The 17,905-nt window shown below is 30.4% G+C and overlaps 2 protein-coding genes across 2 annotated transcripts; both read right to left on the reverse strand.

Annotated features, from left to right (window-relative positions):
- Positions 1–4,355: 4,355 nt before the first annotated feature.
- LOC130982001 (peroxisomal acyl-coenzyme A oxidase 1-like) lies at positions 4,356–9,982 on the reverse strand. Its single transcript, XM_057905809.1, has 14 exons — positions 9,718–9,982; positions 9,520–9,628; positions 9,378–9,439; positions 9,002–9,211; positions 8,727–8,814; positions 8,490–8,652; positions 7,665–7,863; positions 7,045–7,242; positions 6,392–6,523; positions 6,081–6,201; positions 5,824–5,934; positions 5,403–5,472; positions 4,834–5,017; positions 4,356–4,728 (listed from the first exon to the last, which is right to left on the reverse strand). Exons 1-14 carry the CDS (start codon positions 9,853–9,855, stop codon positions 4,519–4,521), a joined length of 1,995 nt encoding a protein of 664 aa, XP_057761792.1. The 5' UTR covers positions 9,856–9,982; the 3' UTR covers positions 4,356–4,518.
- Positions 9,983–13,341: 3,359 nt separating this feature from the next.
- LOC130981879 (transcription factor KUA1-like) lies at positions 13,342–15,882 on the reverse strand. The gene is made up of 3 exons (XM_057905621.1): positions 15,425–15,882; positions 14,687–14,895; positions 13,342–14,189 (listed from the first exon to the last, which is right to left on the reverse strand). The coding sequence occupies exons 1-3, from the start codon at positions 15,720–15,722 to the stop codon at positions 13,698–13,700; spliced, it is 999 nt and encodes a 332-aa protein (XP_057761604.1). The 5' UTR covers positions 15,723–15,882; the 3' UTR covers positions 13,342–13,697.
- Positions 15,883–17,905: the final 2,023 nt, after the last annotated feature.

Here is a 17,905-nt window from a genome sequence, read left to right on the forward strand (position 1 = left end):
AAACCAAGATAGAGTGTCCTATTTAAATTTAACTCTAGATAATTGATTTATTATTGTATTATTTCTATTCTCATACGACTTTAAAATTTGCAAATGCATATATACTAGTTTTAGAGTACATATAATCCTTGTTCCAAAACAATTTTATCCAAACCTAGGGTACATTTTAAAGGGAGATTGAGATTGAAAGACAAAAATTGAAATTAAATAAAATTTTTATATTATATTTAGTGTAAAGTATATAAAATTACATTATGTATTTTTGTTATAGTATTTGTTTGGTTTAATTTAAGATAAATATAGAGATAAAATAAAAATATTTATTAAAATATTTTTAATTTTTTAAAAATATTATTAAAATTTTATTCCCTGTTTCAAAAAAATTCAATCTCCTGTGTTCTTATTTTTTAGAAGTATTGAAAAAACTAAATAAAATTTTAATTTTTTTCTAATAATTAAATATAATACTAAATTTCAGCCTCCTAATTTTAATAGAATAATAGATACGTTAGATTGATTAAGTGTGTGATTATATATCAGTAATTTTAGAGAGATAATAAACTAAAATTATCTTATTTAATTGTACATTTATAATTTTATTGTAATATTCATAATCATATACTTATTATATATAATATTATCCAATTATGTTGGTGATAATTAATAAATATAAAATAAAATAAAATAATTTTAAATTAATTTAGATAGAATTTTATTTTTTCCTAACTATTTTTGTTAATTTATGTTACGAATGGACAAAATAAATTTATTATATAAATATGCATGAGAGAAAGAAAAAATGACTCTCTAGTCTTTCAAAACTACTGAAACAATTCCGAAAAAAAAAAAGAATGGGTCCAGCTGGAAAAGAGAGAAAACAGTTGTAATCTAGTAATATTAATGTTTAAAAAATGTTGTTATATCTGCCTTGCGTATTTTATGTTGGGTTTGCGAGTTAATTTATGAATATTTTGAAAGAAAAAAAAAAGATTTAAGCACATTTATTGGTTTTATTATTCAAAAAGATAAAAAACAAAAATTGAAGGTTTAGTTAAAGTGATTATCCACATAAAATATTTTTATATAAAGACGACAACTAAAAATTAATTTAAGATATTTAACTAAATTATTTAATTAAATATACTTTTACATACAAAAAATTAATTATTAAATTAATTAGCTATCATATATTTTTATATAAATATGTGTGCATTATTTACCTCATTTTAATATATATGTTATATAATGATGTGATATTATTCACTTTTCTTTTAATGATTAAGTGTTCGCTAAATTTTAATAAAAGTGTTGATCTAAAACTTTTTTTATTAAAATTTCTTTTCTCTGTTTCGTGACGTCCATCTAACAGGATTAATATTAGTCCCTCATGAGTTAGAACATAAGTGGCATTTTTTAGGTATCACAATAATTGAAGTTTACTTGAAGGAGTAAGTGTCCGTCCCCATTGCCATTCGTATCTTGGAATTAAACTTAAAAGTACAAAAAGGGGAAAAAAGATAAAATTAAGGAAAATGAATATGGACCGCTAAGGTCATTTTATATTGAGTTTCAGAATGTGTCGTTTTTGTTATTTCTAGTTAGAACAAACTTTGGTGGACCAATGTTGATTGTTGATCCATTATATATATTTATATATGCATCTTCAAATCATAGCTTTAATGTCGTTTTTGCGGAGGCAAGATCTTCTTCCATTACAATAGTAAGGAATTCATGAGTTTATTATTATTTGTTTATTAGTTTACTGGTTTCTTTGATTTGGGGTAATATTTAATATTGAATGGACAATGTCTGGCCCATGAAGATGAATGAAGTTTTGGTACGAATTTCATTCAACTGCCACTATGTTCAAAATCTGCTATGCGGACCCATGATCACTAATGCCTGATGCTTATAATTATCCACCGCAATTAATCATCATTCTTGGCATCTTATATTTGATTATCCTCGTGAATTTCAAGGAATCCGTGAAAGATGAGGACTCAATCACTGACTACTGTTCGCATCTAGAAACGCTGATGAGTCAGTGGAGCTTCTTGGTTACCGCTAGCTCTTAAGTGATAATTTAATAAGTTTATAAATATTATTTGAGTCGAATTTGAGTCTAAATTTAAATTTATGTATTAAATAAATGTGAATTTATTGATTCTCAAGTTGGTTCGATTATAATCATATATTATTTATTTTATATTTTTAATTTATTGACATACATGCACGTTTATATATATTATCTGAGTTAATTAATTTATGAGTTTTATTGGAGTTAGACTTAAACTTTATAATTAGACTCCATTATCCTAATTTTGAATTTGACTTAACTTTGTTTAATTCTACTTACTTTCACATCTAACAGGCTAATACAACAGAGATATGTTTTTTGTAATTATTTTATGAGTAAGTCATCAATAATTTACACTTATATTTATAGACATTTTACACGCAATAAATATATAATTTACACTTATATTTATTTGAATTTTACACATAAATTAATATAGTTTATACTAAATTTTTTTAAATTTGTACATATAAATTAATAAAATTTATTTATTAAAAATAATTTAATATTTATATTAACCAAAAATATTAAAAATTACTGGCTCCAAGAATTTCTTTTATTTTATTTGTACTTTGAATAAAACCGTAATTTATTTTTATTCCCACCTTGCAAAGTTTTAAATGAAGTATCAGTCTCTTTTAATATTTTTTTCTTCAAATTTGAAATATCTAATAGATGATAAATGTGTCGAATATTATAAGATATAATAACAGATATGCAAAATAATTCTTATAAGAAATCAGTAGTTTACCCACGTATCATTACTCAAATATCATATTCTCTCCGATTATGCCAAGTTGCAACAAATTAAAACAATCATTTATTTATTTATTTGCGTAGGTTATTGTGAATCTTATAACAAAATCCGTTGGGGTTGTATGAGTAGGCAGGGACACAAAGACAAAGCGTTGTGATATGCAAATCTAGGTCGTTTTCTTTATCCTGAATTAGATGTGCACTAATAAGGTAGCAAAAATTTGGTACAAACTTTTCAAATAATATTGTAACTACATAATGTCAAAATCAAAGATAACGGTAGCAAAAAGTTCTCGATAATTTCTAATAGAACAGTAGTAGTAAGCAATTTTACTCCAACAATTAATGGCTCTATCTCTTTTGTTCAACTTTTTTCCAAAATGAAGACTCCAACATGTTAGTAAAAATTTATTTAATATTTAATTGAGACATTGCTGCATAAATTAGTTGGCAAGCTATAATAGCTAGGTGCATTTTAATTTGTTAGGGGTAGCCCTATATTTTTAATGAACCCCTTTCGTCATATCATATCGTCTTTCAAATATCGCTCATCGCTCTCACAACTACAATAATACACGCTACAATAATTTAAATCATTTTAGCGACTGTACCCTTGTACCATTACAACACGAGGGAAAAATGTTATTACATATACTCCTTTTTTTTATTTAAAAACAAAAAAACAAATATGGGATCTAATAGTACATGATGCCTATTAATACACGTAATGTCTTACCAAAAGAAATTGTAAAATTTAAAATTACAATATTTAGGAAACAATCATCACATTATTATAATTTATTAAAAAATTACACGAATAGGAATATATATAGGAGTTATTCAAAATTCTGTAGAAATGATTATTATACACGTTTCCCTGAATCCGTCCAAAGTGAGTTGACATGAGAGTCCAATTTCTAATAATTAACAAAATTATGGTCCTAATCAATCGTCATGCTATGTTATTCTCTCCAAATTGTTGTTATCGAATCATTTAGTTAAACATAATAATTATATACACGCACTTAGGAAACCAAAGCAAGTGAGATACACATAAACGGTAACAATTATTGGTGATTGTTCGTACTTTGTAGCATTGCTGTATTATATTAGATTTAAGATCCCAAGATGATGTGACAGAAAGCCACCATAACATTGTTATTTAATTATTTTTGTGGTTGCATGATTGCCTTAGATTCGTTTATTAGCTTTAATTAACTATAGTCCGTTGGACTTTGCACACGTGATTGTTTTGGAAAATCAGCCATTAAGCAACTTCCATAATCCATACACTAAGGCCCCAAAACTCTCATATGACTTTTGCTTTTCATGGTCATTAAATAAATTCTCCAAATTTAATTTAAAAAAATTAATTATCTTGTAATTTCCTGTAGTACATGTCTTGTGTAGAGACTCCATACTTGTTAGTAAGATCTTTTTTTTTTTTAATTATTATCAACTTTAATCTAAGATGAAAGAATGGATTTCCAAAATTTGACAAAGAATTCATCAAGGTAGTCCATAACCAAAAGCATCTTCCTTCTAATCAACAATTATGATTGTTATGTTCCTCACACCTCTCTTTATTTATCCTTCCGTGCAAGTTTATTAATTCACTCTTTAAAACACAATTAAAGTAGATAGAATTTACTAGGTGTAAATTAACAAACCAGGTATTAAATCATCTAAAGCCTAGCATTACGAAGCTGCTGCTTAAGAATTGGTTGAACATACTCATGGAAGCCATCAGGAACGATTGATTCATTCAAAGGATCCTTCCATGCCTCCTCATACAACTTTGGATACACATTTCCGTCGTACCGACCAAGAACCGAACCGAGGTAGTGATCAGTGTAGTTAAATGCGTCAACAAGCGCAATCGCATTAGGCCGAACCTAATCATATGCATATAATCACACTATTAGTCTTCAGTCTTCATATTAATCACATATTATTTATAAAATTATGATATCAGATGTTGAAATTGTTTTGGGACAAACCTGGGAATACAAGGACCTCAATTGCTCATTGGCAAGTGATCCTTGTTTTGGAGTGATGCAGCCAGCAGAGAGAAATTCACCCAAATGCTTGTGAAGAAGAAACAGAGAATAAACCCCACAAAGAACTTGTAATTGCTGTTTCACACCCTTTCCAGGTATATCTTGTTGCAACTTCTCAAGGAATCTGAATGAAAGTTTGATCAAGCTTTAGACTGATTCAAGCAGATCCTAGTTTCAAGTACAGAAATCTAATATCTTGAATAAACAATTAAGATATTGATTAATAATAGACTATTATGTTTTGAGTTAGGATCAAATAGCAACGTTGTTGATTTTTGAAAAAATTACACAAACAAAAAGTTATTCAACAGTGCAACATTTATTTAAATTGACACTGATGTCATTTAATGCTAACACATTATGTTTTCCAATAGAATATCATGGAACTCACTGTTTACCGAGGCAATCTATTGTAGTATATATCTAGAGATGCAATAAAGAAGTCAACAAGTATAAGAATTAGCAGCTATTAACAATTAATTAACATAGAAAATCTGGAAGAAGCTCACTTGGAAACAACAATTAATTGGCAATGAGCCACTGCTGCCTCAGCGAGATCAGCTGAGAGTGCTTGGAAACCTGTTGTAAAAAAAGATTATTAGCACTAATCATAATAATATTTAAGCATGTTCCGCAAATTGCAAACTATCTCAACGAATGCACTTACAATAACTTTGGTATATCCTGGGGAGTTTTTTTGGTTATTATTTAAAATTTTAAATGATAATATCTTGAAGTGCTAATGGCTTTGGTTAATTCTTTAGGACTTAAAATTAATTGATATATATATATATATATATATATATCTGTGTGTGTGTGTGTCATCTTATCGATAGTTATTTTTCTTTTCTTTTGGGAAGCTACACAAGAAATGGAAAATTTAAGCAGAGCTCCATAGTCAAGCTTAGTTGAAGAATTTGAATCATTTACCGTCTTCAGGATTGGTGAACTTGCTAAGGTTTTGAGCACAAGCAACAGACAACCAAGCAGCCCTAGCTTCAAATGCTTTCAGCACAACATTTGGCTCCAACCAATCCTCGGCTGCATCGAGTAAAAGTAAGTATACATAACAAAGTTACAACAGAACAATGACAGACAAATTTTATGTTAACTGAAACCATACATGAAGGTTACATGTTTAAAGTTTACATATGTTCAAAATTAACTATGGTGGTAGAGTTCAGTACCTCTCTGAACATCAGAACGATACTGCAACAGTTTTTCGACTTGACCCAAATAAGCTGTAGTACCAGTGGGCTTATTACCAGAGTCCAGCTGAGAAACAGTCTTCATAAGATGCCTTGCCACCTACATGCGATTTTTCTTGAAGTTATCAGTACAACCCCGAGATCAATACTGGTAAACCTCCTAAACCAGACAAGACTTGAGCCACAGTTGTCTTACAGAAATATGAATCCTTTTAACATATTGTAAAAGACTTGTATATAATGCATGAGATGACAATAAAAAACATAACGAAAAAAGATATTTAACAAACCTGTAAAAGCAGCACATAATTATCTCCTTCATATGTGCATGCAGGAGCATAGACTGCAAATAACTCAGGGAGACCACTGCTATTAAGGTAACCATGGCCGCCACATAGCTTGCGACATTCTTCAATTCCATCCTGCAAATTAAGCGAACTGACCTTCATTACCACTTCAAAAAATTCAGCATTGCAAAATGAAATGCATATATTAGGAAACAATAGAAGCATATTATATAAACACTAACATCAGAAACATTTGCATAATTTACATGCAGAAGACACTGCAAATCAAGTCAGTTATCCGACATACAAAATTATATGCCTGAAGAACTGAGATAGTAACCCTACATACAATTCATATTAATATTTTAGCATTGATGCTCAATCATATCCCTCACATAATTGCCCTCACAGTATCAACATATCTTAAACAACAAAGAAAACAGATATGGATAAAGAGGAGAAATGGGAGGAGGCCTACAAGGATAATAGATCATCATTTTAGAAATTTATCAGCAACACTTAAGGAATCTGACTAAATGACAACACAGCAGATGGAGAGGGGGGAAAATAATGAAGAAACTGGATGAAACAATAACAAAACCATATTTAATAAAGTAGTAGCCAATACAAAGAGTAACCAACAAAAAATGACATACAGCAGTAGCTGAAGTAGTCAAGGATTTCAACCCTGCAGTGCATGCATGAGCTTCAGCCAGTGTTGAAAAGTCGTTGACTTGCAATCTTTGCGTCACATCAGTATAAAGCCAATTCAACCACTCCCCAACAAATCTGAATGCATAAGCAGAAGCTAGCAAAGGGAATAGCCTAGCCTGCTGTGTCTTGTAATCAATCACCTAAATGTAAAGGACAAAAAAGGAAACAAAATTAAGCATAAAGACCAAACAATGCGAATCCAACTAATCAAATTCTACTTTTGATAAAACATTAGACTGAAATACACATTTCTGTATCACATAACACATCCACAATATATGGATGAATACTTTCTAGATTCCCATCAAATTACATAGAACAGATATGTCAGTAATAAACAAGACTAGCTGAAAGGGAGAAACTACATTAGTCAGAAGCAACTTAACATTAAAGTAAATTAACTTATATAGTTTGTATAATTTAATTTGGATACAGTCTCCATTTCCGCCTTGCATAATTTATATATGAAAAAGTATATTAATAAATATTTCATTACCATTCCTTAAAAAGGAATTTGCCAACAAGCAAAAGCCATGCTTCAATGGAGTGTTTTAAATCTTACCTGTGTTTCAATACCTCCATTCTGTGACCCAAATTGTCTTCGTACTGCACTATATCTTGTAGCAATGCAAACTGCTCGTGACAAAGCAATGGATGCATCAGTTACAATTGTTTTCCTCACATAGACCATGGTACCATAAACTAATTGTCTTGGAACACTTGAGTGCACAAATTTTCCTTCTCTTGTAACCTGTGAAAACCTGAGATTAAAAGAAAAAAGTTAGGAGTCATCACATGAATTTATTGACAGAAACTGCAAGGCAACACCACCATTTAAAACAATTGAGAAAAGTAAGGTATTTTCTATCACCAATGATCTCAACAAGGAGTCATATTTTCAACTTTAAAACAGGGATAAAGACAACCCTTTTTACTGTTTCCATTTTATGTTTCTCAAATGTTATTCTTATCTAGTAGCCATTTTAAATAATAATCTTGAAGGGAAAATGTTGATATAACATTGCCCATGAATTGATTGTTGAGGTATTTAATCTGAACCAGTTTCCTTCTCACTGGAACTAAAAGCTCTTTTTAAATCTGCTTCCTGGTTAAAGAAAAGAAAAGGGCTAAAAGATGCTTTATAGCCAAAGACAAAATATAAGTTCTTATATTGTTCAGTGAACATAATAGCCAAAAGTTTTTCCTAGGTTGATGTTACTGTTATCCAAGTTACATTGAGTTCACATCTTGTGGTTTGACCCAACTTCAATGAGCTTCCTTCGGGGGTTTAAAGTTCTATTAGTTTTATGCTACAGATCATTCATGTGCTATTAGTATAGTACATCACAATTTGTAGCTTTGTGCACCATGGATAAAATAAAATTACCTCATTAACATTTGGTTCCTTGGAATTCGCACATTGTCAAATCTAAGAACCCCATTATCCATGCTGTTATAAGCTCCACTTCCAAATTTCATTCCAATATCACCAACAGTTATACCTGGAAGGGGTGAATGGTCATCCAAGCTCCGCAGCTGGACAATGAAACCTTCAAATTGAACAGAGTTAATTAATTGATGTTCGAATCACTGGAATTCTGGATGATTAGACAATCGAAATTACCATGCACTCCGTGCTCTTTTCCATTAGTTATCAGACGGGCATAAACAACAGCATGTGTGGATATTTTACCCAATCCACCAGGCCACCACTGTTTAAATCAGCATCAATGAAGTGATAATCATATCCAAATGCCTTTAACAAAAAGCACATACAATATTCATTGGAAAAAAGCTAAAAAACCATTTTTTCCTCATTGTATTTGTTGATGTAACATTGTAAGATTCTATAATTTGAATCACTAAAGACTCTCACAAGTAATGATTCATATAACTTACTTTGCTGGAAGTCAATGTGGGGCTATGAATAACAAATTCGTCGGTTTTGGGATCAAAAGTTGCAGTTGTCTCAAGCCCTTGAACATTGGATCCATGACCAAGTTCTGTTTGTGCATAGCAACCAATTATTTGCATCTTATAAGCCAAAGGCAACCATTTCTGCTGCTGCTCATCAGTGCCTGATCCTTTGATAGCAGGCACAAACATTCCCTGCAAAAAGAATTTCAATAACAAAACTTTAGTAGAAGCACAATATGCTTTGATCTTACAACACACACTGTATTCCTTTGAAATTCATAACTTGAGCACTGCACACTAGTACTACTCATGAGTAAATTTTCTAACAATGCAAGCACAAGAAGAAACTGAAGTATACCCAATGAAGATCCGTAAAGGCAGGTTGGTCCACAAAGAACCTCAGCTTATAAGCTTCCTCCTCTGGAAAAATACAAATTTGAATTCTTTTAGCAAAGATAAGAAACTGAGAATGCAGAAAAGAGCAATAAAATAGGTCTCACCAGTAAGACGAAGCTCGTTAATTCTTTTCCAAGCATGAGCTGCTTTCCTCAAAGTGTTCTTAAACAACTCCTTTCTACCAAGCATGGTTCTATCATCCTTTCTAAACACCTACAAATTACAATCAGAACCATCATCATTCAGTAAACTCCAACAATTTCAAACAAAAATTGAAGACATAGATAGGGGGAAATAATTACAGGATCGGTGGCAACGAGGCGAGAAATCCGGTCAGATAGGTCAAACGCGTGGCGGGAACCCGCCCAAACGATCTTCATCTGTTCGACATCGAAGTCTGCTTTGTTTCTCTCGTCAGCCAAGTGGTCAACGCCTTCCATTTTCTCACACCTGACACCTTTGGTTTCAACTCTGAACTTTCAAGTATGAAGAAGGTGTTTTTCCAAAGCTAGAATGGTGAGGACCGGCCTCTATAGTGGATATCCTCTTTCTCTTATTCTTTAGTGCCATTTTTTGAATGTGAATAATACTACTCTACTTTAGTCAATTAATTCCCACGTTTTATTAATGTGTGCCATTACTTTTCTGTCAACTATGAAGAATGTTCACTTATTTCAGTCCCACCGTCCTAATAGTACCAAAACAAATGGTTTTTAAATATATTGAATTTATAAAAGAAGTTTAAATAACGAAAAATGTTACCAACTCATCAGAATTTATTATTTTTTATTATTTAATTATTAATTTAATTTTTTTAGTTTAATTATTTTAGTATAATAATTTAATACTATATTTTATTTTATACTTCTAAATGTTAATAAATGATAACTAACTAATGATTTAAAATAATAAATTTTGAGATCTTCTAGCATTCCTCTTAAATAATTACCAAGCCATACATATGCTTTTAACTTTTTAAGAACTCTATAACAAATTATAAATCTATTTAAACCAAAAATCTAATACCAATTTAGGTATCATTATTAGCTTTTTGCCTTTTTGTATAAACTATTCAAGTTTGAAAGCAGCAACCTTAAGTGTGCATTAGTAACAGTTCATCCATCAAGTTCTGGACTTTGATATCATCCTTCAATTCTAGAGCTGTGGTCATAGTTGTTCAGTTAGCTTTTAGCCGATAATGCTCATATAATTTTGTCTGTATAGTTTGATTTGTTTAGCGTATAAAGTATATTGAAGTCATCCATCATTCCATATGCATGCTAGCTCTCGCCATCCACATTGCATAACAAATATATAATTACTGATTATTAGATGCTGACAGACAAGTACATCTATGGTTCTATGGTGTAGTGGTTAGCACTCTGGACTTTGAATCCAGCGACCTGGGTTCAGGGACGGATCCAGAAATAATATTATGGGAGGGCCAAAAACACATATAATATTAAAAATTATGTAAAAAAATTATATAATATAAGATGTATTATAAAAATATACCGACAGAGAATATATTTTAAAGTAAAAAAATATGTGTATATTTTTTATTAACGAAGTGGTCGAATCTTTGTATCATAAAATTCACCAATAATAGAATTTGTATCAAATTTTTTAGTAATTTTCTTTTCAATATAACTAAAAGACAATTAGCAAGAAATTCATCTTTTATTTTGTTTCTAAGTTATTTTTCACAATATTCATAGTTGAAAAAGATCTCTTAATTGTAGCAGTTGAAACAGAGAAAATGAACACCAAATGAATAAAAAAAGACGGCCAAGAAAAAGAATTCACTTTATGAGATTTGAAAATTTTTATTTAATTAAAAAATATTAGTAATAATATCTTTTTCAGATTTCTTTAATATTGTTACTTACTTTGTAGATATTAAAAATTATTAATATTTAAATTAGACTACTGAACTTTTATTTATACTAGACAAAATAATAAATAATTTTTTAAAAAAAATTAAATTATACATAATAACTTATTACTATTAAAAAAAGTTGGGGGGGCCGAGGCCGCCACTCGCCCCCCCTATGTCCGTCCCTGCCTGGGTTCGACTCCCGGTAGGACCTAGATTTTTCATTATTTTGTCCCCAAATTAAAAAACTTCACTTCAAGAGGCCGGGTCTTAATCTCTTAATATACTCTTTATTATTTGTTGGCTATGTCTAAAAAGTATTTGTCTGACATATTAAAAAGGATTAAAAATAAATATTTAATTTTAAATTATAAAAATAAATAATTATTAAATATTTAAAATTAAAAATAAATTTAACAAAAATTATAGACAACATAAAATTCATTTTATTTGCTTTTACTTGGCCTATGCATATAACAACATTTTTCCTTTTTCTGGTATCCTAAGACCTAACTAAAAGTATCATGCATGTAGAGACACGTGTTCAAAAACCATGCACGGCCGTGAATTCCTAGAGTTTATTTTAGCAATGCAAACTCCTTATCTCACACGTATTACGTATATACGGTATATTCCATTCTATACCGGCAAGCAGTGACGGACCCAGAAAAATTTTGCAGTGGGGACAAAAATATAATAAAATTTAGATAAATGAATATATTTTTTTGGATTTTCACAATACCCAACAAGTTAAGAACTAATCCGTTATGAATATGAATTTCATTTAAGAGTCTGCAATTAGCCAATGAATTACTACACATACGAGATAAAATTCGAACTCTCAACACTTGCTTAAGCGGACAACGACTAATCTGATCACTCGACCAACCCAAATTGATTTAGATATATTTAAAATTTTAAATTATAACTATCTATACATATTGATAAAGACTAAAAATATACACACAATCACTTATTATAATATTTTTAAATAATAAAAAGATAATTTTACACACAATATAATATTCAAAATAATAAAAACAATAATTTATATTGGCTTTCTTTTTATTTTTAACATAATAATAGTATTTTTTTATATATGTTCTTAAAAAATTATTTTATTTTTTATTATTTCATATTTAATTGTTAAATCTATTTATTATAGTCTTTATGGTATAAATAAATTTTTTAACCAAAATAATTACTATAATCAAGACTATTTTAATAATAAATATTAATACAATATATTAATATATAAATAATATTTTTTATCTTAAATAATTTTTTAAAAAATCACTAATAATTTAAGTTGTATTTAATTAAAAAATTAAGTTTCAATTTAATTATCAACTAATTAATTAATATAATAAAATTAATTATCACTAATTTTGAGTTTATTTATGTATTTATTATTATACTAACCCAAATTTAATAATAATAATAATAATAATAATAATAATAATAATAATAATAATAATTATTATTATTATTATTATTATTATTATTATTATTATTATTATATGTTAAGTTTAACAAAAAAATTTAACATAAAACACAAAAAAATCATTTATATTTATTACTTTGAAGTAATATAAGAAGAGATATATACAACGTTTGGGGTAAATCCTATTTGTGTCCCTAATGTTTAAATCGTCCTATTTGTATCCCTAACGTTTGTAAAAGTGATTTATTGTTATCCTGCTGTCAATTACACATCAGGAGCGCTTTAGTTTGAATTTTAAAAATCTCTTATCGAAATTAGAATACAAATGTCTGGGATAGAACCCCGACACTTGCTTAAGCTGACTAGTGAACTAACCACTAGACCAACCCAACTTGGTTCTTTCATAAAATACTTCATTCTCTTAATGTAATGAATAAGCATCGATTAATCCATTGAATTAATTGGTCCATATTTTTTCAAATTGCAGTGCCTAATTATTGCTTAATTGTTTAATACCTATGATCAATTAGAATAATACTCGTGCAGTTGATTTTCTTTTTCGTCCCACTCAACTCAGGTAGAAGATAAACGAAGTGAGGCAAAACATGGAAAACTTGCTACCTAGCAGTTACTTGTTTGCTAAATAAAAGGGGAAGCACAACCTAATAGATTGTTATTCTGCACAATCAACTTTACAATACATGAAATGACCCTGGTAAATGAAATGATTGAACAAACAAACAAAGTCTAGACCCAAGTAATAATTCCTAAATGCTACTGCTGTGCTGCCTACCAACATTGAAACAAACTAAATTAACCACTGTAAATAGGGCAAAAGAAAATGGTAGAAAAATTATTAAGGATATTCCCACAAGATATGTGATGACCACATGGCCAGATTTATGATCCCTACATTCATAGATATGGCTACAGGACACACCCCTACTTGCCAGAAGGGGCCCTTATAATGCGTGGATTGCGCTGCCGTTCATGTTCGAACTATCGCACGCTGGAGTTGCATGAAAAGCTGATTGTCTAGAAGGTCCTTCGAGGAGTTTTAGGGACAGGGAGGATGGGGCAGAGTCCCCAATGGAGTCTCCTAAACTCAGTTTTGACATGCCAACCAGTTCATCAACATTAATTGGGCTTTTAGAATGCACTGCAGTTGGCTTCAATACTTCATGAGCTTCCTTCTTCTTAGTAGGCTCTGGATCATATCCTGACCAACAGGGAATAGGTAATTGGAAGACAGGAGGATAAAAGGTAGGATACAGCACTGGGAATGGTGATCGCGAGTTATCTGACTTCAACAAGGCCAATTCCCTGTCATTTGAGTTAGCAGAATCCATGGATTCACACTCTTCATCGAGGGCTGGAGGCACAGGAGGCAAGGGGTTATTGCCTTCTGTTTCGACATGTAGCTGATCTTGCTGCACCATTGGTGTGTCGGCTGACTGCAAAATCACAATTCAACATTAAGAATCTAGAAATAAATGAGAAGGTTCCAAGCAAATCGGATGAGGGAAGAAGATACATTTTTCAAATAGTAGACATCATTAAAAAGCATAAAACAAGAAAATGTCATGTTTGTCTCCTAACGTCACTAGGACCAATACTGCAAAAATAAGATCACAATTTAAAGTGATTTGTCTGAAATCCCATGATGCCAAACATGCTACAGAAGAAGAAAATTAGAAAATGGATGTACTTTTAGTTTTTTTTTTTTACCAAAATTAATTGACCATCAATGTATTGTGTACAACATTGATTTCTTTCACAACATGAAGCTAGAACAGGTCACACAATATCTTATAAGGAAGCAAAATCAAATAATCCTAACCACGGGCTTCAAACAGTAGAAAACATTATGTGCCGTCAATTCCATGGAATGCATCTAGATGCAAAAGAAAAACAAATTTGATGCATGAAATTTGCAAGTTAGGGTACTAACTTCATCTGCCACAATATCAAATAGACTGGAACGTCTTTTGCGCCTAGACACATTGCTTTGCCTGATGAAATATTTTTGAGCATGACTGGCCACTTGAGTAGGTGTCCTTGATGTGACATAATTTCGTGCAATTCCACGCCAATCACCTTTTCCAAGCTTCTGTAATCCAAGTAAAAACATTCTGTGTTCCTCCTCAGTCCACGGGACACCTGCACATCAATGAAATGATTTTCCATACTTAGTAGATATTCCTCAAGTCATCATTTAAGGTTCTCCCAGCAAAGAACAGGATTAAAAAATCTTCTATATAGTCAATTATCAAATCATCAAATCAAAGAGTTAAAGAATGATCAAGTGCATGCTTAAGTTACCGGCAAGTCAACCAGAATAATATGTTTTCTACTATGTAAAAACCTAAGCATACTCCACATTTATACACTAATGATGATTGGAAGTTCGAAACTTGATCACACGACATCATTCAGATAGAAACTATTCAGCCAAGCCAAGCATCAAGCACAAAACATTCAAATAAATTCACTCATGAAGTCATAAAGCTAGCTGCTTTAACTCGTTTTCCACACAACGAAACAAACCAATACTAAAAAACAGACTACTGGGAAACAAAGATCACATAATTATAAAAATAATAACACTCGAGCAAAACGGAAATTTAAAAGAATTTAGCAAATTTAAAAATGAAAAACTTCATTTTTTTATTAGGTCGAAGAATCGAACCCCTTTTTCGTTCACGCGAGGTAGAAGACGACCCAGGAACAAAGTCTTCGGAGGCATAACCCTCGGCAGCGGCGTGATCGGGGGTGTCACCACCGCCGGGAGAACCCGGATTGTTGGATGCATGGTGGTGGGACCCGGAACTAGAACCCGACGCAGCATAGTGGGTGAGATTTCCCATGCTAGCGCTCTTTCGGATCGACCCGTCCGTCAATCGGACCCCGAAGAGCTTAACCCCTCTGTTGGGGCACGTCCTCGAATTGTGGCCGTTGTTGCTGCAATGCGAGCACCGTCGCGTCATGTTTCCTTCCAACGCCGCAAAACGGATCCGACACGGTGGCGATAAGCGGTGGATTCTGAAATCGGGTCAATTGGGATCCGAATGAGTTCACCCGATTCAAGAACGGGTTTTTTGTTTTTTCTCCCTCTGCTTGCGCTGATGGGAGTGAAAGAGGAGGCGCAAAACTGAAGTTTAGCGTATTTATCTTCGTCTCTCAGATAAAAAAGGGAAATGATACTGTGCTTCGTGCAAGTTTTCATTGCCATGGTCCTTTCAACTTTTGAACGCTTATCACGATGACTTATCAGATCCGAATCAGATCATCCTGGTTGACTTATCATTTTTTCTTTTATTGTTTTTTCACATTTTTCAACACGACAAAAATGCTGAAAGCGTGACGCTTTTTATCCCACTTCTCTCGCTTTAGTTATGTGTTTAACATTTTTATTTTTAGAAAAATTTTAAATCTCCTGACAATTATTTCAAAAGATAATAGATCTTTAATTAAAAAAATATACAATTTGATTTTTGATTTTTTTTAGTATAAAAATTAATCAATCTTATAAAAATAAAAATTAGAGATCAAATTGTATATTTTTTTGTTTGTAAATCTCATAATTCTTTCGAAGTAATTGATAAAGATCAAATTGTATTCATTCGTTTATTTTTGATAGATAATTTATGTTGATAAAATAAATATACTAAATTAAAATTGAATATATATTATATCCTAAATATATTTTTATAAATCGAATAAAATAGATTTGATTTATACTATTTATATATAACTTGAATTTGTTTAATTTAATTTACTATATGTATCTTTTATAAGTAGCAATAATTGGATTTACTATTTGTATAAATGTCCATAATTATTTATTTATTTTTTATTAACTTTAAAATATAAATCTTAATAAAAAAATATTTTTATTATATGATGTCTCATCCGATTATAAGATTGCATATAATTTTTAATATTTTTAAATTGAACAATATTCTGCCATGCAAAATAAAGAACTATAAATTCGATTTGGAGATTGAAGGTACCAACAAAGATACAAATTTTTGTATGGAGACCGGTACATAAAAAGCTTCCGATGTTTAGCAACACCCATAAAAGATTTTCAGCTACTGCTCTTTTTTGCAACAAATACATTGCTTAACACGATGTCCAATATCAGAGATATTTTAGAAGAAGTACACATCGGTGGAAAATGAATCTGAGACATACTAGACTGAATTTGCTTTATGGTAGATGAGAAGAGTAAGAACAACAAGATCTGGTAGGGATAAAACGAGAAAGTTGGAGGAAGATGCTATATTACTTTAGAATCTGTAAAAAACCCTTAATTTGTTCATCTTTAAAAAAAAAAAGAAAGCTTTGTGAAGAGTTAGAAAGGAGTAAAAATTAATGAATGCTCATGACCTAAGTTACTTTCTCTTTCTTTAAATTTTTTCTCATTTTCTTTTACACTTTGAAAATGTATTGTAGTAGAACCCCATTTGCTCTGCTTGTATCGTTTTGAACACTTGTAATCCTGTCAATTTTATAAAATGCAATTTATCTTTTTGAAAAAGAAAAGAAAAAGAAAATATCTTTATTTGAATTTAAATAAAATATTAAAAAATTAAAACAAAACAAATAAAAATAGAAATACAAATTTTGTGTTTTAGTTCAACTTTTAAAAAATTTATGTTTTTACAAACTTGTAGATTTAAAATGGAATAAAAAATTTTTTTAAAATTCCTTAAAAATCATACTCTAACTCTTTAGCATACAAAGAATCATTACCAAAGTTTTTTATATTAAAAAAGTTACTATAAAGTATAGCCTTTCAAAATGTCATATGAACTCAAACATTTATGTTAATAATCTATTTGCATATAATAAATCGAATCAAGCTAATTCGATTTATACAGAAGTATTCAGGACATGATGTGTAACTAATTCTGGTTTAAGACATCTATAAAATTTTGAACTCAATTTATTTTATCAACGTAAATTATCCTTTTCTGATATGTATGTATATGGTTTCCGTACACTATCACCATTTTCTTTTTGTTAAAAAGTTATCCATTTACAGATAAATCATGATGATATTCTTCTCATAATTATCCGTGGGACAATTTGAGAACATTTTCTTGGTGGATGTCCACACCACTTACCTTGGATGTTGGGAGAAAAGAGTGGATAGGTTGTTTCT

Source organism: Arachis stenosperma, chromosome 5, assembly GCF_014773155.1.
Source record: "Arachis stenosperma cultivar V10309 chromosome 5, arast.V10309.gnm1.PFL2, whole genome shotgun sequence".
In the NCBI taxonomy this organism is placed as follows: domain Eukaryota; kingdom Viridiplantae; phylum Streptophyta; class Magnoliopsida; order Fabales; family Fabaceae; genus Arachis; species Arachis stenosperma.